At 37.2% G+C, this 25,816-nt stretch overlaps 1 protein-coding gene across 1 annotated transcript in view; it reads right to left on the bottom strand.

Moving 5' to 3' along the window:
* The window catches only part of DENND4A (DENN domain containing 4A), a 52,674-nt gene that overhangs the window by 4,776 nt on the left and 22,082 nt on the right, over positions 1–25,816 (bottom strand). The window contains exons 7-26 of the mRNA XM_054388090.1: positions 24,346–24,412; positions 22,018–22,076; positions 21,197–21,341; positions 20,405–20,580; positions 18,458–18,558; positions 16,320–16,538; positions 15,908–16,053; positions 11,119–11,252; positions 10,152–10,287; positions 9,359–9,565; positions 9,125–9,253; positions 8,713–8,857; positions 7,657–7,776; positions 5,964–6,104; positions 5,778–5,786; positions 3,997–5,090; positions 3,034–3,217; positions 1,553–1,647; positions 376–551; positions 101–247 (exon numbers count right to left, since the gene is read on the bottom strand). Of these exons, the coding sequence (XP_054244065.1) occupies positions 101–247; positions 376–551; positions 1,553–1,647; positions 3,034–3,217; positions 3,997–5,090; positions 5,778–5,786; positions 5,964–6,104; positions 7,657–7,776; positions 8,713–8,857; positions 9,125–9,253; positions 9,359–9,565; positions 10,152–10,287; positions 11,119–11,252; positions 15,908–16,053; positions 16,320–16,538; positions 18,458–18,558; positions 20,405–20,580; positions 21,197–21,341; positions 22,018–22,076; positions 24,346–24,412 (3,630 nt within the window). The remainder of the gene's footprint in view (positions 1–100; positions 248–375; positions 552–1,552; positions 1,648–3,033; positions 3,218–3,996; positions 5,091–5,777; positions 5,787–5,963; positions 6,105–7,656; positions 7,777–8,712; positions 8,858–9,124; positions 9,254–9,358; positions 9,566–10,151; positions 10,288–11,118; positions 11,253–15,907; positions 16,054–16,319; positions 16,539–18,457; positions 18,559–20,404; positions 20,581–21,196; positions 21,342–22,017; positions 22,077–24,345; positions 24,413–25,816) is intronic.

Genomic DNA, 25,816 nt, shown 5'->3' with positions numbered 1-25,816 from the left:
TTTCTCCTCTTCAGAGAACATCTTACTACATTGATTTCTGTTGGTGAGGAATACATGCATATTCACAGAGACCTTGAGTAATTGCTTAGCAGAAATGTACCTGTTTGAATTTATATCCTCTTGAACAGACATTAGGGATGTAGTAAGGCCAACAGTAGCTGAAGTGTTACAGGACTTCCCACTCTGATTTGAAAAAAGCGATGAGACCTGAATGTTTTCTGTGGAAGGGCTGGACTTCAGAAAATAACTGCAAGGAAAACAAAAGCTTAATATTATCCAACAAAATCCCAAACAAAGCCCACTTCACAATCATGATTCTATGGTTCTACAATCATGAGCATTCAAAAGAGAGGAAAAGTCGAAGACTGTCCTTACCGTCCAGGCCGCCGAAGATCTCTGATTTCTATGCTTAAAAAAGGCAGAAATAAATTGCCACAGAAAGGACAGGTGGTATTGAGATTTGAGTCATCTGCTGTCCAGCCTGCCATGATTTCTTCGTCATGAACCAAACAGTCACATGTTCGACATCGTGAACAGCTTGAGATGAGGACCTGCACAAGGCAGATAACGGAACTCCACTAGAACACAACCTCAAACCTCATTTTTTTTTTATTCCACAAAGCAGTTAAACCTCCAGCCAAAGTCTTTGCCCTTGGGTGAGTACTACTCACTACTTGCATACAAGTTCACTACATACCCATTTCCGTGCTTTAGGCTGGAACATTTTGGTTTAAACTTCTGTATTTCAGAACAGCTATTAACTCTTCAATCCAACTGCATTAGCAGACAGCTGGTAAATGACTGGAATGAGCACTGTCTAGAAAATTTATTAAATGCAGACCTTTGATCTAACAGGATCTGGAATTATGCTCATGAAATAAATACCTTTCAGCTAAGTGGGTTTGGTGATCCTTTTATGGCTTCTCAGAGTAAAACCAGGCAGTTATTCAATAGTATGTTTATTAACAAAAACATGTCATTTGCAATCTGCACATCAGAGCAATAGTTATGTAGCTGCATAAATTACCCTCAGAATTTAAATACTTTTCTGTAGTGACTGCCCACAAAATATAAACGAGGGGAAATAAAAAATGAGAATGATCAGTCATCTGGAAGGAAGAAATCTACTGGAAGGAAAAAAAGAGAGCCACTCAAATCTGGTGTAGTAGTGAAAAGAAAAATGATCTTACTAGAAGCCACAAGAAGAAATAGCTAGTTATCTAGTCTATATTTTTAAATGTATAGTGCTATTTAAAGACTTGGTATTTTCACTTCAAACAAATTTAGGTGCACAAAGGATTTAGGGGCCAGAATTCAATGGCATCCAGTTCTCTGACTCTAGAGAACTGCAGCTTTAAGGACCAAAAGATGTGACTTTAATAAAGATATTTTTAGAGGATTTGAAACGAAGCCTGTTCTGTGATAGAAATATTTATCTGTCTTTCAGTGGATTAGTTTTAAGCTTTGATCTTTAAGAGAGGCTCAGATAATATTTATATTTAAAGACATATGCTTTCGGTGCATCAATTAAAATCAGTAAACCATCCTGTACCTCCATGGCGTAGTTCTGAAACACACTGGTACTACTTGTACTGCAAGAGGATATCAGTTCTGATTTATCAGGTAAAGGGAACTTTGAAAGAGAACCTGTTAGCAAAAAAAAGCCAAAATATTAGTTATTCAGAGTATGTATTTTTAGTAAACTGTTTTTCTGGTCAAACAATACTGCAGTTATAAAACGTGTGATGGAAGATGCAACAAATCAGATACATTCGGACAGAAACGTGAAGCTGGAGTGTGAGGCTGCCATCTGCCCAGCACCGATAATGGCAAAAATAAATCTACCAACATAGAATTTCCATATGTTCACTTCTTTTACAACAGTTGGTAGCTTAGAAATAAGTTTTACAGATTAAGTAATTCATACTAACACTTTCTGTCTGGACAAAAACTATGGAAGTATAAGAAGTGCTGCTTGTGACTGCAGATATCCCTGACCCTTCTTCTCTTTGCCACACTAAACAAGTCAGGCTCATCTCAGCCTCCCCTGCCTCTCACCAGTTCCTCCACATCTCACAAACTGGGCTAGCTCTTCTGGGTGCTAAGTGAAGCGCTCTAAGAAGGCAGATCTTCCTTTTATCCTGGTTCTGCTTAACGTGCTATACTCCATAATGACAGCAGTACAGAGGTTGATACAACAGCTACTACCAACTATCCAGCACAGATTGAAGGGAAAAATACCCCCACCACACTATGTCAGATAATCAGCTTCAACAGTGGCTTACAGAAAATGACAATGATTTTCAAAATGCTTTACTGTGCCCATCTCTGGAGGCCTCAGCACAAGAAGGACATGAAACTGTTGGAGTGGGTCCAGATTGGGGGGATGGGACACAGACTGTCTAGCAGGGCCTGTTGTGACAGGACAAGGGGGAGATTTGGACTAGAGAGAAGGAAAAAATTTTTGCAATAAGTGTGGTGAGACCCTGGCCCAGGCTGCCCAGGGCTCTGAGCAACCTGCTGTCCCTGCTCACTGCAGGGGGATTGGACTAGATGACCTTTGAAAGTCCTTCTAAACTACAGCATTCTGATTCTATGATACTTTAAGAGTACAAAATCAGACTAATAAAGTTACTATTTAAGAGTTTTTATAGATGTTTTCTGGAGCTCTACAGCTTACAGAAATAAGATCATTATATGAAATAAGAACCAAAAGGGTCTCCTATTTGCACAGCTGTAGCATCCACAAACTTATTCAGGGGCAGGATGTTACTATGAAAGTTATTCCACAAGAAAAAACACTGAAAATAAATAAACCCCCCCAAAAAAAAGAAAATAAAAAGTATGGGCATATCTGGATGAGTCAGTTTGCAGGTAGGGAAAAAAGTTTACTTCTTCCACAATAAGGGCTAATGATCAGGATGATTCCAAATATAGAATTATGAAAGAACAACTTCTAAAATAGGAATATTTGTGTTCAGATTGATGAATGCAAAAGTTGTCTCTTACAATGGTCAAATTGTTTAGATGAGCCATCATGGGAAGCTGAGCTTTCCAGGCTTGTCCTGCTGAGGCCAATTCCCTTAATTTCTGGTGTGGTATTCTCCTGAGGAGAAGCACTTTCAAAATCATTGCAGACATCTTCATCAGTTAGAGAAGTAGATTCTGAGTCCAGAGCTCCAAGAGATGAAACACTTGCACGGTCTGAATTTTGATCCTGAGAGAAGAAAACAAATTCCACTGAGAAAAGGAAAGTAAAAATATTTCTTAAAGAAAGAGGCAGCTTTCTTTGCCTCAGTACTTTGAAGGTATTAACTTCTGTCCTTGGAAAATCATTCAGCTCAGAACTGATGTGAAACAAGGCAAATTTCTCTCAGGGTTAAACAGCTGCAATGAAGACTCTTCCTTAGAGAGTATTCTAGCAAAAACATCTCAGTAGAAACTCAGACATTTTAATGTACTTTTTTCCCATCATTGCTACAAAAGTTACCAGCAGCTGTAAGAACACATTAGGATAAGTAAGCTGTCATTAACACTTGAGTTAATTAATCTCAGATTGGTTTTAAGCACAGAAGGAACAATTTCTTCCTCAAAAGGGCTGTCAAACCCTGGAACAGGCTGCCCAGGGCAGTGGTGGAGTTCCTATTCCTGGAGGGGTTTCAAAGCAGTATAGATGCAGAGCTGAGGGACATGGTTTAGTGGTGACCTGGTAGTGCTGGGTTAGCGGTTGGACTCCATGATCTTTTCTAACCTAAACATTCTATCATTCTATGTTAGACCAAGATTGCTCGATTTGGGACAATAAAATCAGGGTACTGACAATTCAAGCATGGTTAAAACAACTTAATGCCCATAGTCTACCATGCTGCATGTCATTCAAATGGGGAATTCATCACAGAGTAGTCAGTGATTAAATTTTACAAAGCTTTTTTCCTTAATTTAGTTTTTTTTTTCCTTAATTAGGTTTTCTGGGGAAAAATGATTACAAAAGTTTACCTTTGAAGATGCTGCATACATCGTAAATTTTGAGTACCACTTGCTAGCTTTCTCTGCAACCCCTTTTCCAGCAGAAAACATGCTGCTTTTCAGAACATCAAGCTTAGGCGTTAACAGCGTGTCCAGGTTGAATGATGGTGAAGACACAAGTGTTAATGCACTACTTGTATCCTGTGGCTGCTCTTTTGCTGGACTGTTTGGGGAATAAGCTGGGGAAGACCAAAGCCTGTCTCTTGGCCTTTCTTCATTCTTAGCCTGGTAACTCTTGGATTTGGTAAGACTGGTTGGCCTTGGGGAGTTTGGGGGAAGGCTGGACCTCCTACAAGGCTGGATTACTGTTGGGCTCTTTTTATTAGCACTTCTGTCATCATAGGGCTTTTGCAACTCAATGCTTGGGGCACGACTTGACAAAGGGCTGCTCATATTGTTCATGTACATGACTATTTCTTCTGCTAAGTCTCGCCTTGCGGATGGAGTAGAAACACTTCTGTCATCCTCCTCCTCCTCCTCCTCTTTCTGTTGTTCCGTCTCAGCAACCAGCAGGGATAGCGGATCAAAGCCGGTTTCAACATCTGTCTTTTCGACTGGCTTTACTGGAAAGTTGCTCTTTCTTTGCAACCTTCTAGATGTTTCACTGGAAGATTTCACTGCTGTAGGTGTTTCAGGTTCTGCATCCAAGTCTTCCAGATCAAAAATAACAGGAGACTCCGTTTTATCTGTAAAACTGCAATCAAAAGCCGCGTCTTCATCACTAGACTCTTTCTCCAGGCTTTCTCTCTTCGATCCTAAAGAGGAAGTTCTGATGTTAAGAGTTTTTGGCCTTATGCTTTTCTGTAATGCACTAGATAGGATTTTGGCATCAGCTCCTAGTTTTTCAACAATTTCTCCAGGGTTTGCTTCCTGATTTATTCTATTCATCATGAGTCCCACTAAGCCATCTCCACTCAGGTTACGGTTCCTGCTTTCCCATGGTATCTCCCTTAAGTCAGGTTCAGCTGCACTTTTATGTCTCTTCCTTAAGGATTTATTTTTCATAACTTCTGCTTCACTGGTATCCTGAAAAGATGATGAAAACAGCAATCCTACAGAACTCTCTGAAAAACACATGAAAAAGGTGCTTTATTAACCAAAGAATACAAATTTATGTCAAAGAGAGGTGGGATTCACCAAGTATTGTGCCAGTGGCTGAAGAAGAGTTTGCCCATGTTCATAACTTTTAGGAAGGGTCAGACAAAATATTTGTAACAGTCAAATCATACAACTCAAGAATACTTTAAGAGGCACCATCAAGAAAAATTTCAGATGTATTTAGTTTTCTCATTTGGAAACATATTCCACTATTGAGAGGTTTGAAAGCTGGGGACAGCAAACTTATCTAGGAAAAAAAAAAAAAAAAAAAAAGGCAACACTTTCTAACCTGATGAACTGGAAATAGAGCCATTAAAAGGAGTTATTGACAGAGAAATCTCCACTGTTTTGCCAGAGCATAAAGATGCAGACTTTAAAGTATGATATTACAGTATTTCGAGCACAGCTGATTGTATTCTAATAACCACATTTAACATTACTAAAGACTGTGAGAACACCTGAAAGTTACCTTTAGTTGTACTATATCAAAACTTCTTGTCCATCTTGGAGGACATAAATAAAAAAACCAAGACCTGGGATTCTGTAAGCAGATGTTAATTACAGGAAAAAGCACCAGCAAATAAGAAAATCCATCTGAAAATAAAGAATATTCAGAGGCATCTCCCTGACACAGCCTATACACAGAATCTAACCTAAACTCACTTCCAAAGTTGCTCACAGATTTCATCAGCTGCTGCCACTAACACTAATAAGTGTTTCAACACTTTTAAGTTTTGTGGACATCAGAAACCCAGGCACACCACTTAGAGCTCATTAGAAACGGAATATACAGTGACAAGAGTGCACAAGAATCAAGATGTATTTTCCCTTCCACTCACCTGTGCTAGCTTCTGCTACAGTACTGTCAACAGGACCATTGAGCCGCACTATGCTAGACGTGGATTTGGCATCGCTTGAATTCTGGTAATTCAGCTTAGGCAGGCAGTCACCACTCCCTTTTGCACTCTCCACTTCAGACACTATGCAGAAAAGGACAGAAAGATCTTAAGAACCAAGGTGACTTAAATCTCAAGTTTCCATTACCTATTAGACGCCTTATGCTGGATTACATGAATGCACATTGTACGTACCCCATGGTGCACCACAGGCTGGTACCTATTGGGGCAGAGGTTTTCAAGCTGGAGCAACTGAACTATAAATATTTAATGTAATACTTGTAGAATTTCAAGTTCCATAACCTGTACAGGGAGTCCAAGTAATCAGCACTTGCATACCAAAATTAGTAGTAGTGTAGAGACTAAGACTACACTTGTCATTTGCAAAGCACAGGCATAAGACTATTTTCTCCTGCCTCTGCAAGAGCTCAGAGCCAGTGAGCCTGTCTTTGTAGAATCCCATTATCCCCATGACCATGACTACATCAGAAAAATGAAGCAAATGTTGCAGCATTTACATTAATCTCTTTTAGACAGGGAAGACAAATTCTGTTGTCAAGTGGCTATCCAAAAGAGAAAATTTACTGCTCTAAAGGAATTGGAGCAACTTCATATTCTCAAGCTGTATTCAAAAGTGCAAAACATTTTCCGCATGTAATACTACTACAGAGTCACAAAACTGTCTTAATTATGGCTAAAAGTAATATCAGCTTTCAAGAGATTTCACATCTTCTGAGTTCTCAAAAGTTTCATTGAACCTAAATAGTATATTCCTATGACTAGGTAACAAAAATTTTCAAGCTAACTCAAGAAAAAAAATACTAATGCTAGAAGACAGTGATGAAAATACTGAAGCAACTTCTCTGGTTCTCTATTTTCTCACACTTCTACATCACTTCTACTTGACAAAGTGATAGCAAACTCAAATAGTAGAGGAAAGCACACTGAAAAAAATTAATAAAAATATTGTTAGGAAAAGATTTATTAGGAAGAGTGTTTTCCATGAATTTATATGACAATCTATAGTATTTATACATTTTTACTACATGATTTCATCTGCTATATGCTTGCTTGCATAAAGTCTATGCTGCACAACTGCAGTTAAGGGAATCATAAGCAGGAGATGGAAGGAAGAAAAGTCCACAGCAAATCCAGTAATCCATTTTTGATGCATCTCCAAAATTTTGAGAATTCCAGTAAGCTGAATAATTTCAACTTCTCTCACAGACCTGCAAAAGTTCAGCTGTTCTCCTTTTATGGGATTTATAAAGAAAACAGACTGGCAGAAAAGGCTTTGCTGTAGATTATGCCTATAAAGCACTTCTTTAAGAAAAAAACACTAAGCTGTAATTATCATTAAGCCATTATATAACCATTATCACTTGTTTGAAATAGAGGAGGGGAAAAAAGTACTGCAATATTAGAAGTTAAACCATTAGACATCCAGAAAATTGCATTTACAGAAAAGAATTTGAGGCATGGGCATAAAATAGTATTATCCCATACACTCACTGTAAAAAAAAAAAAAAACACACCACCTAACACAAAACCAAACCATCAGCTGCCCCACTTAGCTGTTGCTGAAATCCCTATTTATCCACCATGAACCAGATATCTGTATTCACATGATACATACAAGAACTGGAGTCACTCTCTCTCTTGTCTTCTTTTTGTTCTTGTATATCTTGAAGACAAGTTTTCCCTTGCTTGGCTTCTTCTTTGAATGATGTGTTATTGCCAGAGTCTGAAAGTGCCCCTATCATAACAGGGTAATGACAGAATGAAGACAATTATGGTATTTAATAGCGTGACATTGTTAAACAGAATAAATTGAATATCCCCGGTAATTCAAAGGTCTCTTATCAAGTACATTCCAATTAACAGAGAACATTCCACCACAAAAAAAAAAGTGAGAAAAATAATTGGCTTACTTTTACAAGCAGAAACATTACAGTGATGCTTTACAGGATGAAATTAAAGGGGTAATTTGCAACATTTCTTTTTAAATACTGTACTAAAGCACTGCTTGTCTTTGATTCTGTTGCCTGGCTTATTTGATCAAAATAATAAAGGCATCTTTTCAAGAACTCTCTAAGAGGCATTTAAACATTAATTCATTTTAGGACAGTACATTTCTCATAATTAATGCATGGAATTCTTACAGTTTTATTCTAGAAAGAAAAAAAAAAACAAAAACAAAAACAAAAAGTGCAGCAGTAACTATAAGTTTGTTTGCAAAAATTAGACTAAAATAAAAACAATCACCACCCAAATAAATTTTGCAAATATTCAGGCCACTGTCTGGTCATTTTTAAGACAAAATGCTGCCCCAAGTACAACTAATAAACTCTGAATAATTGATTTCAAGACCCAAATTTGCTTAACACTAACATGTTCATTCCTCTTCCTGGTTGTTATAAAGCATTAGCACCAAAATAAAGTCAATTATTAAAGCAGGTAAAGTGTCTGTTCACTAAAAATACTAAGTGAGCACTTGAAGTCACAGACATTCCCTGTCTTTTGACCAAATCAACCTGAAGTCTCTGCCACTGGTCCCACAGCACCTTTAGGAGGTTTATTCTTGTGCAGTTTAGATTTTAGCTCAGTAACCACCTGTCCAGGATCAAGACAAGCTTTTTGAAATAATTTTATCAGCATGAAAATTATAAAGAAAGGGATGTGAATACTCTACCAGGAGTGGCTGCATGCAAGGTGCTTGCTGGTGGCTTTTTCAAGGCTTTTTTAAACTGTGCTATTCCTAAAACAACATTTCGTAGTTTCATCCAGAGGAAATAGCCACCTCGATTGCTTGAAGGCCAGGTACTTTCCAAAACAGCCTGTTCAGGAAATATCAAAGCCAAATAAAGTCAACTTAAGGAACAGCCAGGTGTTAAATCATTAACTTACATTTCAAATTTAGTTACAGTTATAAAGTAAACTTTCAAAATTATAAAAACAAAACCCCACAATAATTCTGTCTTCTACTTCTTCCAGTTACTAGAAATGATAAAATCACACCTGACCTGCTACCTTATTTTCTTGGCTTCTAATTGCCTGGATAAAAACGCCTATTTTTTTACCCCTCCTCTTTCAAAAAGACTTACCTTATTGTAGTAGCCATAAGTAATGGCATTAGGGTCAATGCCAGCTTTCTGCATTTCAAAAAGTACTCTGACAGCTAGCACAGGCTGACCATACTGTCCACACAGCTGCATCAGTACTCGGTAGCACACCTGGAAACACACACAGGTTAGTTTTGTGCTTCTCTAGTCAAAAACATCCTCCATTCAATAAAGCCCAGGGAGTACTTCTGGAATTTAGGAGTTGAATTCTTTTACCTCATCAGGTGGATCTATCTTTTTGGTGTGCATTTTTTGTAGCACATCATAGGCAGTTCTCAGAGCCCTGACTTTGGAATGGCACACTTTCACATATGCAGGGAGGCAGATAAACCAAAGACCGTAGCAGTGACGTAGTAAACATCTGGACCACATCTGTGGTATGGATGAGTACTTCTTAGCAATTTTATGGGCAGATTTAATTTCCTGTAAAGAATCATAAAGATTATTTGCGTGTATTTACATATGTATTACAGAAATCTACATGTTAAAAACCAAACACCTATCATTATACCAACAGAAACTGCAAAGTGGGAAAGAAAATGAAAGCAGAATGAGTGATACCAAAAACAGTTGCTGTGAAATACTCCCCTCTTAAAAACTTTCATTTCCTTCAATTTATGTCTATTTCTTTTGATCTGCATGTTTTGTAAGAAACATTTGAATGGTGAAGCCCTTCTTAAAGCTCTGAACAGTGAAAAGAAATCATAAAGTGGATGTGGAAGCCCAACAGTTTATGCTCATGGAGAACAGCATAAAGAATATGGAATACAGAGAGCAGAACAAATGAGAAATGCATGTACAGGGGTCTCGTATGACACAGTGTAGGCAAGAAGCACAAGTAAACACCCAAAGAGTAACTACTATGGCTACCCCATAGACGCTGTACCAGTGAAGAACCATTAGCTAGGCTGCAGCCACTTCCAGTCAGTCTGAGTGGCCAAACTGAAGCTGAAGGCAGCAAGCTGACACTTTCAGCAGCACCTCATACTACAAGAATACCTCCAAGTACCTGCTTAGTTCTTCTGAACATTGGTGATGGGCTGTTGGGACTACTGGCTTTTGAGGACAGTTTGTTGTTTGGTGCTTTGAGAAATCCTTCAGGTCGCTCAAACAAATCTAGTTTTAATACTGGAAACCCATTATAGCTGTAAAAGAAAAAAAAAAGTCACTTAACTGCTGCAAGGCAGCTCCAAAGTAAACACATCACAAAAGAAATCAGTTACACAGTTGCACTAGAAGCTACACAGGAAATAGAAAATATAAAAGTAAAGCTCATACAGACACAGCTGACAAAGTGGTTTGTTAATCCATCTGCATGCTTTCATAAGCCTGCACAGTCTCTTAACCTGTTATTTGAGTGTAAGCAACTTAAATTGCTGAATACATTTGCCTTCATGCCATTTTCTTTAATTAATGTGTCAAATGCATTAATATTGATTCCAGTTAATAAAAAATAATCCATGTGGCTTAGTTCCTAGTGAGCATCACATGACAGAGGTTTATAGAAATCAATATGAACAATATCATGCTAAAAGATTACACTAGATTAGATTTAAAAATGTTTCTCAGAATTAAAAACTCATTAGCCATAATTACTAAATAAGTAACACCAGTTTCCAGTGATCCTTTGAAATATACTCTCTGTCCATAGAGTATCTGCAGCTTGTGTTGTTACCACTGGTAGCAGCAAGTCAACAGACTGGGCCAATTAATTTCAATTTTACCCTAAAAAAGCGTCAGCAGCCAGCACAATGTAATGGGAACCCACGGCCAGCTCTATTGCTCCTGCATGCACACAAAATCATTAACACTTCAAAAGAGCTTACACAGGAGGCATTATACATGCACATTTTGACTGGAACAACATAAAGTGACAAGAAGAAAAATAATCTTGCAGTTTGTGGCTATCACAAGAATCTAGAAACTAGGCAGTAGTTAGGATTTTTGGCTAGCCTCCTACTGTGTCCTCAGGTTACCTGTATTGTAGAGGGTGCTCTTCACCATTTGGCAGATGTGGGATCTCAGGGGGTGTTATGAAAACTGTATGCTCACTCTTGTATGACTCATCCAGCTCTATCAGTCGTGTTTCCCCAGTTTTGTCCATATCTACCTGGAGAATTTAGGTTAAAAGAAAAAGTAGTTACCACTTCTATTGTATTTTCTGCTGTTAAAGCTACGTGGTCAAGCAGGACAAAGTCTGTATTAGGAGACAAAATATTAAGAACTGCATCTTAAAAGTCAAGACTCCTTGCAAAGTTATGATAACAGTAAGCGCTGCACTGGTTTTGTAAGCCTTGCCCCAGTGCAACTCTGAATTGACTGCTTTCAGTTAAACACTCAAAGTAGTTGTACAAAGAGGTTAACCTTTCTTAATACAACCATTTCTGGAATTGTTTCCAACTGTAACAGGAACTTGAAATCTATTTCTAATTATGAAAATAAAAAAGCTATTCTTTCCTCCCTACTTTAACCACTAAAAACAGTAAGCTTTATGCAATTGTCTGATGTATACAGACTGTACAAACACCACTCTGGCAATTTCAGTCACTAATCATTAAGGTCATACATTCAAAGAGAAGATGGAATAAAAACAGGTGACCTAACAACAGCTAAAGGGGGGATACAAGTAATTTTGTTTTTCTAAAAAGCCAGTAATCTGAAAGGGGAAGCGTAGCTTCACAATTTTTTTTGTCTTTCACATAACTCAATAGTTATATGTGTGAAAATACAGCAAATGTTGTATGGTCCTGTCCTCTCACAGCTAAGATAGAAATTCAGTTCATGGATAACAAAGGCAACTTGTAACAGTGCTATCGTTTAAGTATAAACTACAACTGCTCAAAAAATTGTTTTGTTTTCAGTTTTGTAACTGGCAATTCAACCATACATCTTGGCTTTACTAGCTTGGCTGTTGCAGAGAGGAAGAGATATTTATACCTCCCATATTAATGCCCCTGCTTTAAAGACAGCAACAGAGGAACTCTGCAAATCGGCAGGCAAGTGCCAAAGCATCAAACTGCAGGATTGAGTGAGGAAAAAAAAAAACAACTTTCCAAGAATTTTACTGAGGGAATTTCATTCCACTGCTTGAGACAAAAATGAAGAACCAAAGCAAAACTCGGCCACCCAAAACAAGATCTTGCGAAACTATGAAATGTTTCCCCTTTGAAAAACAAAAGAAACAAGCCTTTAACTCTACTACAAGCTTCCTAATACTACTTTTTTTTTTTTTTTTGCATTACAAAAACCACCAGGAACAGAGCAAATATAACCTGAATTACATCCCACTCAAAAGCTTTTCCTTGGTATTTATATTACTTTGTCTCTGATCACCTGTCACCAGTTGTGACTTTTCCAGTACCTCCTAAGTGTTTCTTCTGCTTGCAAAACCTATTTGCTTCTCAAGTGCACAGAACATGCCTTTTATTCACATCTTGATAGCTCCACTGCTCAGCTCAAACACTGTCACAGTTTACATTTATAGCCATTATTTAAATGCTTCAAATGGACATCAAATTACAGCCAACTAGTACATTAATTCAAAGAAGCGAATGAACATCCCGTGGAAGGCAAGGATGCGCATTCTTTATGCCTCTAGTGTAGCAACAGAATTAAGGTACAAAAATCAGCATATCTACAGCTCTCTCCCTCCAGTGAGGTGGAAAAGCATCTACAGCACCAGTGGAATTCTTGAATATTTAAAATTTGATGAACATACAAAGAGGTGTTCTTAATTACATATTTTACTGCATGAGACAGATGGAAAGTATTAGGAAACTGAACCAGCCAAGTAGCAAGAACATATGGCTCCAGAAGAGTAGAAATAAATGAAACTTCACTTGGTAATTTAAATACTTCAAAGGATATAAAACCCTCCATAGTTCTAAGTTTCACCATACAATAAAGGCAGCAGCTCAAATAGGTATTGAATTGAGATAATTTTTGAATTCCTGAAAAAAATGAATTTAACTCCACTATTGTGGGACAATTACACCCTATCTTTCAATAGACAAAATGGGTAATCAATCCCAATCTCTGCTGCTGCACTCTAGGATAAAATAACATAATCATCTTAAACTGTTCTTATAAATTCTTTGAGGCAGATCATATTTCATAGCTAACTAGTTTCACAGTAAATAAAATGTGTCTCAACCCACTGGCTTAGAACTACCCCTAAGAAAGCGTTGTATCATCTTTCAACCCATGGCATTACTCTTTCAGTGCACCCCATTTCAGGTACTGGTTCAGCAAATTAAATATTCACTTTACTGGAATCATTCAAAACTGGTATCTGGTCCAAGGAGAGCATCTTGGCTAAAGCTCTAGTTCATACAGCAGTCCTTGGTATACTTCAGTATTCAGACTTTTTATGTCACTGTTAAGCACAGCATCAAAAATAAGAGAATTCAAGCAACAGATTCAGGGAAGAGAAGGCAAATATATTATTGTTCAAATATTTCCTACATGGGAGCCTGCTCCCTCATGACAAGGAAAACCTAGTTTCACAAGCAATTCTAAAGTCACAGCAAATCTCAAACAAAGTAATTTCAGTGCTTCAGTGTCCCCACAATTATCAGTGGCCTAGAAGTAGTTGCCCCATTAGTAAAATGGACAGAAATAGAAGTTGGAGAAGGATATATTTTCTGTAAAATTTATTCTGATGGCACTCTCATGAGAATTTTTATACTGGAAAGAAGCTACCTACAGCATCAACTAGCAAAATAATTGGCATTAGAAGAGATGAGTCACTGCTTCAGCTATATGAATGGCTACTTAACCTCTTAGAAAAGGTGAGAGCTCCAACAGCTCAGTCTCATGGTGGTACCACCAACTTATGTATAATTTTTTCAGACGAACTGTTTGATTCCCAGGCAAGAAAACTTTAGCCAGTGCATCAACTTCGTTACTCTCATAAACCATTCTACAAAATGAAATACAACAGATAGAATTTGATACATACAGTCACTGTATTCTAAATAAAAATTCTAGTTAATGTTAGTCAAATAGAACCTAAGTACTGCTCAACAAGTGTTTAGTCACTCGGGTATGTATGTTTCTGCCTATGAGACCTCTCATTTTAGAATACTAACTAGCACACAAAGCCAGCACTGTGTTGAAGGCTTTTCAGATGAACTATAAGAGGGAACATTACAGAAATGTTTGCAATTAAATCAATTTACAACCCACAAATGAGCCTGCGACTCATGCTATAGAGCTGTGAAGCACACTTATGTGAACTACTACTAATAAAATAGAGACTAGAAAAAGCCATAAAGAGCATTAAATACCATTAGACCACGCTTTTATATTTCTCTCAAACTTAACTGCTTTCAGATTTGTTTTCAAAACAACTCCTTTTAGCTCTTCTGCATTTTCACAGCAGAAATAGAAACTGTAAAGAGCAGTTTTCATAGTCTACAGTATTAATTCCTGTGGAACAAACAGCAGGTGACCTACTTTACAGGAGATCCTAGACAACTGTGCATCACTTAAACATCAGCATCCCAAATACAGTGCTACAGGTAGCCAGTAAGATGGCAAGTAGGTGTGGATTTTGTTTTGACATTCATAAAGATTGCTTGCATGTTACAATAGAAGCAAACAGGGATAAAAGATTGTGGGGTTCAGCTGAGTTCTTCTCAAAACAAAAACCTAATAAAAAAAATTCAAGCCACCTCATAATGCTTTTGTAAACTCTTTGGAAATAAAATGCATTTTCAAAAGCTAATATACCTGTACTTTTAGAAAATTACTCCTTCAAAATGCTCAACACTACACTAATGTGGACTTTTCTTACAAATATCTTAGGATTAAAAATAATAATTAAAAAGAATCTGAGCGATACTTCCACGGAAGACTGAAAAAAGAAATCCACTTTGAACTGAGAAATCCAACATTCTGTGAGCTCCAGTTCAGCAGAAGTTCTGAGCTTTCTTGTCAAGAAAAACACCAACTGTGACTGGGTTGCACTTTCACACTCCTCGTCATATAATTCTTAAAAATTTGCCTTTCCTTCTCAGTACAAACAAGAGAATAGCACAACAGACAGCAAGGTATTCCTTTACTGTAACACCAACATGACAGCAGAGACACAGAACCCACAAAAACTGCCAGCTTATGCAAAGTTTGTATTGGCCACACCACAATAAACCTTGCTTTAAGAAAGCCATACATTTCATATCCATTAATATTTGTTAACAAGGTCATTAGAAAATACTCTTATCCAAGAGGAGTATCAACACAAGCACTGTATTTAAAGCTGGTTTTGAATTGGGGGAAACAAGTGACAGCAGTATGAATGAAAGGAACCTTCTATTTATAATGATTTTAAAATAGTGAGGCTGCTTTATATTTTTTAGTGTGCTGCTCATCAATCCCAGTCTGTCTGCATGAAGAATTACACAAATCTACAAAAATGCTGCTTGTGGTTTAATCTAAGGAAAAGAATTCTCTGGTAAAGAAGCTCAAAATTGCTACTTCAGTCAGAATATTACACTTCCTATGGCTCAGTATTTCAGAACCTTACATACATGTAAAATCACCACTTCTGATTTGTTCTCACAGTATTATAACTACACTTTCAAAAGCAGAAAATGGAACAAAGGCCAACAAGGAAGAAAAAAGGAAGGCTCCAGTGACTAGAAAAAAAAGAAGTAAGAGAAAAGAATAGGAACAAACTTGCATTTCAAATATACTTGTACTACATCAGATAACATAAGCAACAGTAGAAGATAGAAAACAATATAGAAATAAAGATATTCTTACTTTATCTACGCAGTCATCAAAAAATGCAAGGCTTGCATCCTTATCACTGACAAAAGAACACTCTTCAATGAAACGAATAAACATCTGAGTCTTGGTCATTAGTGTGTAGAACTTCTGATGTGAACGATCTCGACTTTTGAGGAAACCTATGGAGTGAAACCAGAAGTCTGTAAGAATGCCCCAAACTAAACAGCCCTCACCAGACATGAGCACACCTCCTAGTACTGCGCAATAATCTTTCTGTAATCTTTGCTACTGCTATGTGATTTTTTTCTACGCTTAGATTTGCAAATGATTTTATTTGTTAAATAAGAGAGAATCTAAAATGGTATCAAAAAGGTGTTGTCCTGCCTAAACAATTCAATGACTTTTATGAATAAATAATAAACATAAACCAAGTTAGACTCCTCACCTTGCAGCTCAAAGAGAGAACTTGCGTCTGTGGCTGTTTCAGATGGTGCCTCTGTTATTGGCCTGAGGTAAGACCTGTAACCTTTTAGTATTGAGGCCATGAAACACAGGAATGCTTCCTGGATTTCCAAATCTAACAAATGCAGTTTCTTCCCAGAAGTAAAATCGTAGTCATTCATTGCTAATTCCATTAATGCATCTTCTCTTGGTCTCTGTTGCACTGTGAACAAAAACAACACCACAACGTTTCACATAATTTTTTTTCCAGTATTAGTAAAACAACAACAACAAAAAAATTCTCTTTATCCCACTAGATTCACTGATTATTGAGCTCCATCCTATTTTAATCTGTTCCAAACTTATGTGATTAAATTCAGTCTTGACAGATGACAATGGATTCAGCTGGCCCTTACACAGCTCCTGTGACTCTGGATATTGCCCAAAGCATGATGCATTTACCTTTTCAGCATATTAGTTACTACAGCAACAGAGACAGCCAGTATGGACACAGCTTGGAAAAGCCTTCAAAGAAAGCTGTTTCTAAACATATGTGAAAATTAAAGCAGCATATTTTAGGGACAAACACATACATGGGATGTGTATTACTTTCTTAACAGTCCCTTTAATTTCCAAGTGTTCCCTAAAAGGTGCCTTTATGTATTAAGTACCTATATAATTTTTCTGCATATATACAGAAAAACACCTTAAACTGATACCATGTTAAATTGTTGTTACAGCACAAATCGATTAAAATCAGTTCAACCTTATTTGGACACAATATAGAATATAAGGTTTTAAAGGTTTTCTAAAGAAATCCTCACACTAAAATATACCAAAATTTCTACACATCAAGCAACTATCATCTATACAGATATTTTTTTTTTGTGCAGCACACATCAATAAGCTTCTGTCTGTGTACATTCTGACAGAGCCAGGCTCAAGTTCTGGTGACTTTGATAGCCAAGAAAGTGTAAACACTGAAGTAAGACACTACAGGACAAGAGGAAATGGCCTCAAGTTGAGCCCGGGGAGATTCAGTTTGGATGTTAGGAACAATTTCTTCACTGAAAGAGTGGTTAAGCATTGGAACAGGCTACCCAGGGCAGTGGCGGAGTCACCACTCCTTGAATCGTTAAAAAAAAAGTGGAGATGTGGTGTTGAGGGACATGGTTTAGTGGTGGTCTGGCAGTGCTGGGTTAATGGCCAGACTCAATGATCTTAAAGGTCTTTTCCAACCTTAATAACTTTATGATTCTATGAAGTCTTTACTTGCTGCTTCTGCCACAGCAAACTGATTTTACAATTGCATTATTGTTCCTCAAGGCTTCCTCCAATGTCTCTAGAAATCATCTTCTAAGCAGACAGGTCAGATCAGAGTGCTGATAGACTTCCTTCCCACTTCACAAAGGCTATGAACTATGACGCCCAAGAACATCAGCTGGCCTTGACTACATTTATATCTCCAAATGCCTTGCTTTAAAGAATTTCACTAACATCATCCCTACCCAGTTTTTCTGCTTTCTTTCATCACAGTTAAACACATCTTGCTCTGCAATATCTGAGGACTTGATCAATAAGGATTTTTTTCTTAGAAATGTCCAATAATTGTGTTCTACATTTACAAACCCTATGTTTACGAAATATTTGTTATTTCCATCTAAAAATTTTAGGTAAAGTACTATCATATCATGAGTCATCTTCCAAGTCATCTCAACTGTCAAGACATCAGAACTGAGCAAGCTGTGAGGACAAAACAAAGGTCTTTACTAGGTCCTGGCCTACGTCCCTTCTCATATAAGCTCTGGTTTATGGTGGGGTTTTGTTTGGTATGAGGATAACATCAATACAAAGGGCTATCTATTGAGCATCACCACACATATATACATATATGGAGGAGACTTTCATACACATATACACACACACACACACACATATATATATATGAAAGTCTCCTCCACTCCAAAAGCCCCTACATGGGTTCTAATCTCTGGACTTAAAAGCACAGATTTTCCTGTTCTGCATGAAAACATTATATTTAGTGTACCAAGTGACGTACAAACATATTCAATTATCTATATTTATCTGTTAATGAGGCACACTGTATCCAATGTAAATCTTACTGTGTACTTTCCCACTCACATTCTGCCAGTTGCTGATATAAATTACTTAAAGTGTTCATCAGGTGTTTACAAGGTTTCTTTGGTAAGATCTTCCATGCAATAACTTTCTTATCTCCAGTTCTGGAAGGAAAAAAAAAAAATTAAAAGGTAAGAATATTCAGTGGGATATTTGTGTATATAGAGGATTTAGAGCATTCTTCTATCCCACAGAAATGAGAAAACATACAAGATGTACTACATTAAAACAGGTCTGAGAAGGACTGAAAACCAACCAACAGAACCTTGATTCACTACCTGCTTTCCAAAAATTTGATTTACTACATGGAGACATCATTATTTCAGAATAATGATTATGCAGCTGCACTGTATCACTGAAATCAATCCACTTAGAACTGATGAAAGATGGATTAACAGCATTAAGCACCTGCTACTGTACAAGCAACCACCACACACGCCACGTTCTGAGCTGTAATTACTTAAACCAGGATGGAGATAATGACTAGAGTGCTTGTACTAACCCAAAATCAAACTGATATGATAACTGCTCTGTGTTTAGTGCATACAGATTTGGGCTTAAACATATGATTATCATGAGGAAAAAAAAAGTAAAATGACAACGTTCTTTGTCAACAGAGGGCACCAGCAAGCCTCACTGGTCACAAAGTTGCAAAAAGCATTTGTTTGGCTCTTTTCCACCCCCCCCCCCCCAACGAAACAGAATTAATCTGTTCTAAGAAAATGCATGGAAAATCAGCTAAATGTAGAATGAAAACAGCTACACTGGAAATAAATTATTTTTCCATTAATATGTAGCTAATTATACAACTATCAGAAGGAATGCACAAACATCTGTCCTCAAAAAGTTAACTAAACCAAAACTGAAGTTATTGCAGCCCAGTTTGAACTAGGTCCTAGAAACTTCAGAGCGGAACCACTACACAGAACATGGTATCAGCAAAAAATCCCTAACAGGAATTTCTACTTAAAAAATATATGCAACCTTCTCTAAACCCACACAAATGCTGAAGCAAAAAAAAAAAAACACAAATAAAGAAAATCTAGGAAGAAAGAAGTTTTTAGTTAGGCATAGTAATGCTGAAAGACTGCTGCCAACAGAAGGATGATACAAAAGGACGCTGACCAGAGACTTTGAGGAGTTACACTAAGTATTTATTGACCATATTAATTATATTGAAATAAAAGTTTTCTTCCGAAATACAAGTTCAATTAATTTTGTGTAGTTTAGAACCCTGAATTAGAAGTCTTACCCTCTTCCAGTTTTGTCTCATGTCATCACAGGAACTGATTCTTTGTTTTGAATATCAGAATATGAAGTGTTTCCAAGTGGTTTTACCAGTGTCTCTTACTAGTATTTTAGATACTAGATAATAGATATTACAGGAAAATGTAGTACTAGGAATAGTTTCAAATGAGAAATATTGTAATACTGTTCAGTCTGTCAATGATGGCATGATTTTAAGTCTTAATTGAGACTCTTTCACCCATAAAAGCTCACATCTCTAATTCTCATGAAGTTCCTGTACTTCATATTGATATGGAGTATGACTTAACTGTTATAATTTTCAAGTAGATGCCCATATGAACATAGCAGAATTTCTCCAACACTAAGTAGGCTGATCACGAAAAACATCAATGACTATTCTCCTCCAAGGACAATGAAGTGAAGCACAAAATGGTTAATCCAGGAAATGTGCTAATGTGTTCAATAAGATTTTAATGTAATAAAGGGCAGTAACGCTCCATGAGGATTATACCTCCACTCTGCAGCACTGAACAGGAGATATCATTTCTAACATGCTCACTGATGATGATGTATTAGAAAAGTTCAGAGGTTTAAAACAAGCCCAACTCCCTCAAAGTTTTGCAATAATGCTAGATTTTGTCTTTGAAAATAGGAAGCAAAAAAGAAATGAAACCAAAAACTAATTAGTTAATCAATACTTACTGAGATATTGTGTTGGTATCTAGATCAACACAGCTAACATCCGGTGGAGGGTCATAGAGGTCAAAGTATCTTGAATCAATTCCCACTATGAATGGGCATGGAGCACTCAATACATCTGCCAGTGCCAAGGGACAGAGGGGAATATAGGGGCAAGGCCAGTGGAAGGGAAATATCATCTTTGAAAATATGCAGAGACAAAACCATAGGTTAAATATGTACAATAATATAGTTAAACATACCAAGCTATCATCTTTGAAAATAGGCAGAGATAGCAACATAGGTTAAACATGTATAGTATGAGTCTGTGCAGGCAGAAATCACACTTCATTAACTGCCATTTCAAAACTATTTCCCAAGACAGATAATGATTAGTGAAAATCTAGGTGCAGATTATTACATGAAAAATGCACCCATTTCTCTACAGCTCAATGTGTTTCATTTGTAAGAAAACAAAAAAAAGCTCTTCAGGATAATAGACTGTAAATAGTAGAGGTAGCAAAACAACGCTTAGTGAAGACAGGCAGGAAAATAATACACCTTTAAAATTCTTCTGCATGAGAATACAGTGATAGCTGGGAAAATATTTACAGTATTTATACACAAAGAGCCAACAACAGTAACTCTTTTTCTTCTGTCTTCATGGGATACCATTAGCAACGTGAATTTTTCTAATACTTTATTTCTATTCTTATTTTAAGCAACCTTCAAACCTAACACCACCAACTACAGATTTTATCTAAAACCCATTCTTTTCTCCACTTACAGGTGTATGATTAAAAGAATATTACTTACAGAAACTAGTGCCTCTGTCACACTAGTAAGGACAGAAGGTCGCAACGAATGGATGAGGATTTTATGTTCTGTCACCGCAAATACAAGTAGAGTTACTGCATTTTCAGGTCCTAAATTCTGAAGTAGTGTGGAAAACTTGCCTCCACTGTTACAGAACAGAAACACACTGGTAAGTTACAATAGATCATTAAAAAAAAGCAATAAATGTTTAGTAACAAACTAGAAACCAAGGCATTTAGGGTAGGATTTTACAGACTTCAACCTACAAATCTCTGTTGAAGACTGTGAAGCAGACTGCTGGGCATACTTCACTGCTCAGTGAAGTATGGTTACTTCCCAAGAGTAACCATGATTCCTTGAGACTCTTCAATCAATCCATCTAGACTATTTTTAGGACATGTGGATGATGATTTTCCTTTTTAAGAAGCAATTTACAAAGAGACAACATATTTGTTTAATCATTCTCCTGCACAAGAACACAAAAGTTAAGACAGCCACAGAACTCCTTAATTACATTGCAACCAAAAAGCTGCACCATCTTGGGAGCCCAGGTACCAACTCCTAGAAAGGGGATGTAACAATTTATATTCTGCTTTAAAAAACTAATAAAATTATTTGAAGCAACACAGATATTGTTCATTAAGTATGTCTCCTTGTCAGAGTGCAGGTCTAATCACATAAATAAACGTCGGACACACTGGCTACAAAAGGCACTGGACAAGGTCAGTTAATTTACACAATCACAACTCAAAGTAGCCAAACTTCTCCACATTGTAAGTCACAAAACACACCACAATTAAACAGAAGATACTGCTACTTGCCTCAGTGGAAGGGGTGATGACACAGGCTGGCTAAGAATCAGGTTATCGTGTGGAGATAGCTGGAAAAAGATTTAAAAATACATTCCTCTTATTCTTAACTCTAGGAATATTTATTAGAAATTGCATTCATATAGCTAAGAACATCTAAAAATAAAATTTAAACTAAGCGGAACATTACATATCCCTGTCTTTTAGTAAAAACCAGGCAAGTACACTCTTCCTTTCTTAGTCAGAACTGAATATATTGCATATTCATAAAGAGGAATTTAAACTAGCTAATACTGCAAAAATCTGAATATATTAACTGCTAAAGAATGAAGCCTCCTGTTTTTTAAGATAAATAAGGAACCTTAGTTCATGCACAGCTTTCAGGGGCCAGAGTGGGGTTCTTTGGACTTAGGGGGAAAGAGATGGCTATAAAGGATTAAGGAGAGACGGCAGATTGGAATTAAATTAGTATTTTCTTTGGAAGGCATGAGAATTAAGCCATTAGCTGGAAGAAATGGCTTGGCTCAACTCAGCTTTGATAGCATCTTTAAAATTTGCATTAGCTGAAGATTCAAAGCAAAAATCTTATTAATTCACATTTCTTTCTTACAGTGATGTGCGATCAAGGGAAATCATTCAAACACTCATCACGAACAGGAGGATTCAAACAAGGACAAGAAGAGAGATACATAATCAATTTACCAAAGCTCAGCTGACATCTTCAGACACAGTAAGTCCAAGGTAACAAGATAGTAGTTAGCTTAATCCTCCCTGCTAAGTGGTCATGCACTGTCTATTGTATAAAAATCACACATACAAGAAGCAGCAGTAATTCATGAAGTCATAGTAACTGGCACAACTAAGCTGCGAGTTCAGACAACTTTTACTAGCATCTCATTTTTAAGTATGTTTCACCTTAGACCCCAGTGCAGATGACCAGACCACGGACATCTGCAGATCAGACGAGCTAGGGATACAAATGCTGAAGCAGTAAGTCACCTAACCCTGTGCCTGGGCAGACACACAATAGGTATGAGATTAAGAGGAGCCTGTGGAGTACAGCTTCCCTGCTACTTCACCTAACTGAGCTTGTGAGGGCTGATGCTACATTTAGCTGCAGTGATAAATGAGGATGGCCACACTGCTCTACATGCTGGATTTGTCTTTGAGTAAGTCACCCTGTGACAAGCACCACCATTAACTTGTTCAGTGAAAGAATTCACAGGACTCTTTTTTTCAGCTTGAGATAACCTTCATAAACTCTCCTCTGAAAGGAAGCATCAGCCTAATGTCCTATGACTTTTGTGTTTCAGCAAAAGCAGACAAACTAAATAGAGCATCTATTCAAAGTGCATGTCTCCCTTAGGCAGAAGGGCACTTACTGCCCCCATTCTTCAGAGGGAAAAGCCTATTACTCCATGTGCTCCTGAAGTTGGCAGGTTGTGGGGAACATCGGTTTAGTAAGGGGATGTAGGACATGGGGAACAGAATCTAGCAGAGCTCAGATCAGAAACAACCTAACAACATCAGCAGCTGGAAACCAGCAATCAGGAATGCTCCTGAATGCTTTACTAATGGCTACAATTTCTTTGAAACTTAGAAGTCTTAAGACTGAAGGAGGGCATGGGGCCCTCCAAGTTTTATTTCATACAAGTAGTAACAGAGAGTAACAGCATTTTGTCACCATTTGTTGAAAAAACACAGGATTGGTGGAGTAACTACAACTTAGCAATAAAACTTTAACATGTCTCTACCTGTTTTGCTCTCAGGAAGGAAAAAAAAAAATAAGATTTAATAACACTGAAGTCTTTGAGACAGGGATTTCCTCTCCCCTACTAATGTGGTGACGTGGGTGAAATCTCAAATCACTGGTAACAATTCTGGCAATTATACCATTTCACTCACACAGTAAAACATGTTAGGTCTTGCAGGTAGGACAGGATAAAGGTCATATTTGTAAAGTGTGCCCCTGTGGCATGTGAGTGGCTCTTGGAACCTTCAGCTACTTTTCACTCAGCCTTCACACAGTAACAAGAAGAAAACAGTTAAACTATTGCAAAAGTCAAACCAGATGCTGACTTTGAGTACAGTTTAATTTCCACATACTCTGAAAAAAAAATAATTAGGTTGTAACCTCACTAAACAGTTTCTTGTAATCTCTCATTGAAGTCCTTTACAGAATTGTGAAGACAACAGAGAGAAATCTGCATGCATTTAGGAAAAAAGTCCTGAGCAAAAACCAATTTGGCCATAAAAATGACATTTTCCATTTACTAATCTGTTCATCAGCTGCTTTGTTTTCATTTCAGATACAGCTCCTAAGAAGAAATGTACACTTACCTGAACTAGAATTCTTGGCCTCTGAGGGGATGGAAAAGGAACTTTATGCATGAAATGGGAAATGTGTCTAGAGGAAAAAAAAAAATACTGATTTAGTAGAAATTATACATGCATTGCTTTACCTCAAGATAAAATTATTGCCAGTAAGAGAAACTATTAGATAAAAATGACGTATTCTGAAGATGGAGAGAAAAACAGCATCCAAACCCTATAGGGATATTCTAACCTTTGAAAACTATTTCTCTACCAGTGACAACCAAAATGGCAGGTCAGACCATCTTTCAGACTACAAGCTTGGTTTGTGAGACTGGAAAATTATACAAGGAGAATTTTCATTAAAATAAAAATACTTGTGAAGCAGAAATATTGATGTTTGAGTATCACAGTACCATTTTCCAATCCTGCTTCTGAGACTGGCTTGAAATAGCACCACACCTCAGAGAACAGAACTGCTGATTTGCAAAAAAATATTCACAGGTGAATATCAAGGAGAGTTGTTAGGTTCATCCATTTTCTTCACATCCATTTTCACTTCCAAATACAAAATGCATTGTAAGATTTCTAATGAAAAAGTGTTAAAAGTTTTTTCATATAATACAAATTACAGAAAAGTGTTTTAAAAAAATTGAGTAAGCTCTCAAGTTTTATGAATTTATTAAATTTTGAAAAGTTTTCAAAGGTCTCTTCCAACCAAAGTGATTCTCTGATTCTACATAATACTTTTACATTAAAAGAAGCTGCGTGCAATCAGGAAGAAACAGTTAATCCATGATTAACTGCATGCTACAGCACATATTTTACTATGATTTCTCCAACTCTTACCATTATTATGACATTGAAGCTTAGACAAACCCACAAGTAAGCTTTGATTTATACAGAAGACTCACTTTACATGTTTATGATTCAAAGCCATAGATTCCATCCATATATTTCCATGTAACTGCATACTGCCCTATTAGATGTCTGCAAACCCTCTGTTTTTACTGTGTTTTAGTCATGAGTACCTATGCCAGGCTTAACTCTGTCGCATGACTGCATAACCGGCATGAACCAGAGCAGCCTTGTGTCTCACCACTGCTCAGCTGTCCTTCCTTGTGCCAGCAGCAGAGCCTGGGCAGCCACATGGCAGTGAGAACAGGAAAGCAGTCAGGCTGACCATGGATTTGGGGGCTTGTCTTTAATACCAGTGTATGAAGATGGGGGCAGAAATATGGAACACACAGCAAACATCACGTTTGGACTCAATGATCTCAAAAGGTCTTTTCCAGCCTAAACAATTCTGTGATTCTATGATCAAGGTAAGGGTGTTCTGCTTGCAGAAGCAGGGCTGAATTAAAATGTTCAAATACACGTGTATGGCACAGAAATCCTTCACCATCATTAGAACAGCCAAAGAAACTAGGCTAGACACTATATTAACTTCATGCAAGACTGTAGCTCTGTTTAAGTCACCCACAGTAAATTCACCTGT

This window comes from Indicator indicator, chromosome 16, assembly GCF_027791375.1.
Source record: "Indicator indicator isolate 239-I01 chromosome 16, UM_Iind_1.1, whole genome shotgun sequence".
NCBI lineage: Eukaryota > Metazoa > Chordata > Aves > Piciformes > Indicatoridae > Indicator > Indicator indicator.
Note: the sequence above shows the minus strand (reverse complement) of the source record. Positions and strands in the feature narration are given on the sequence as shown.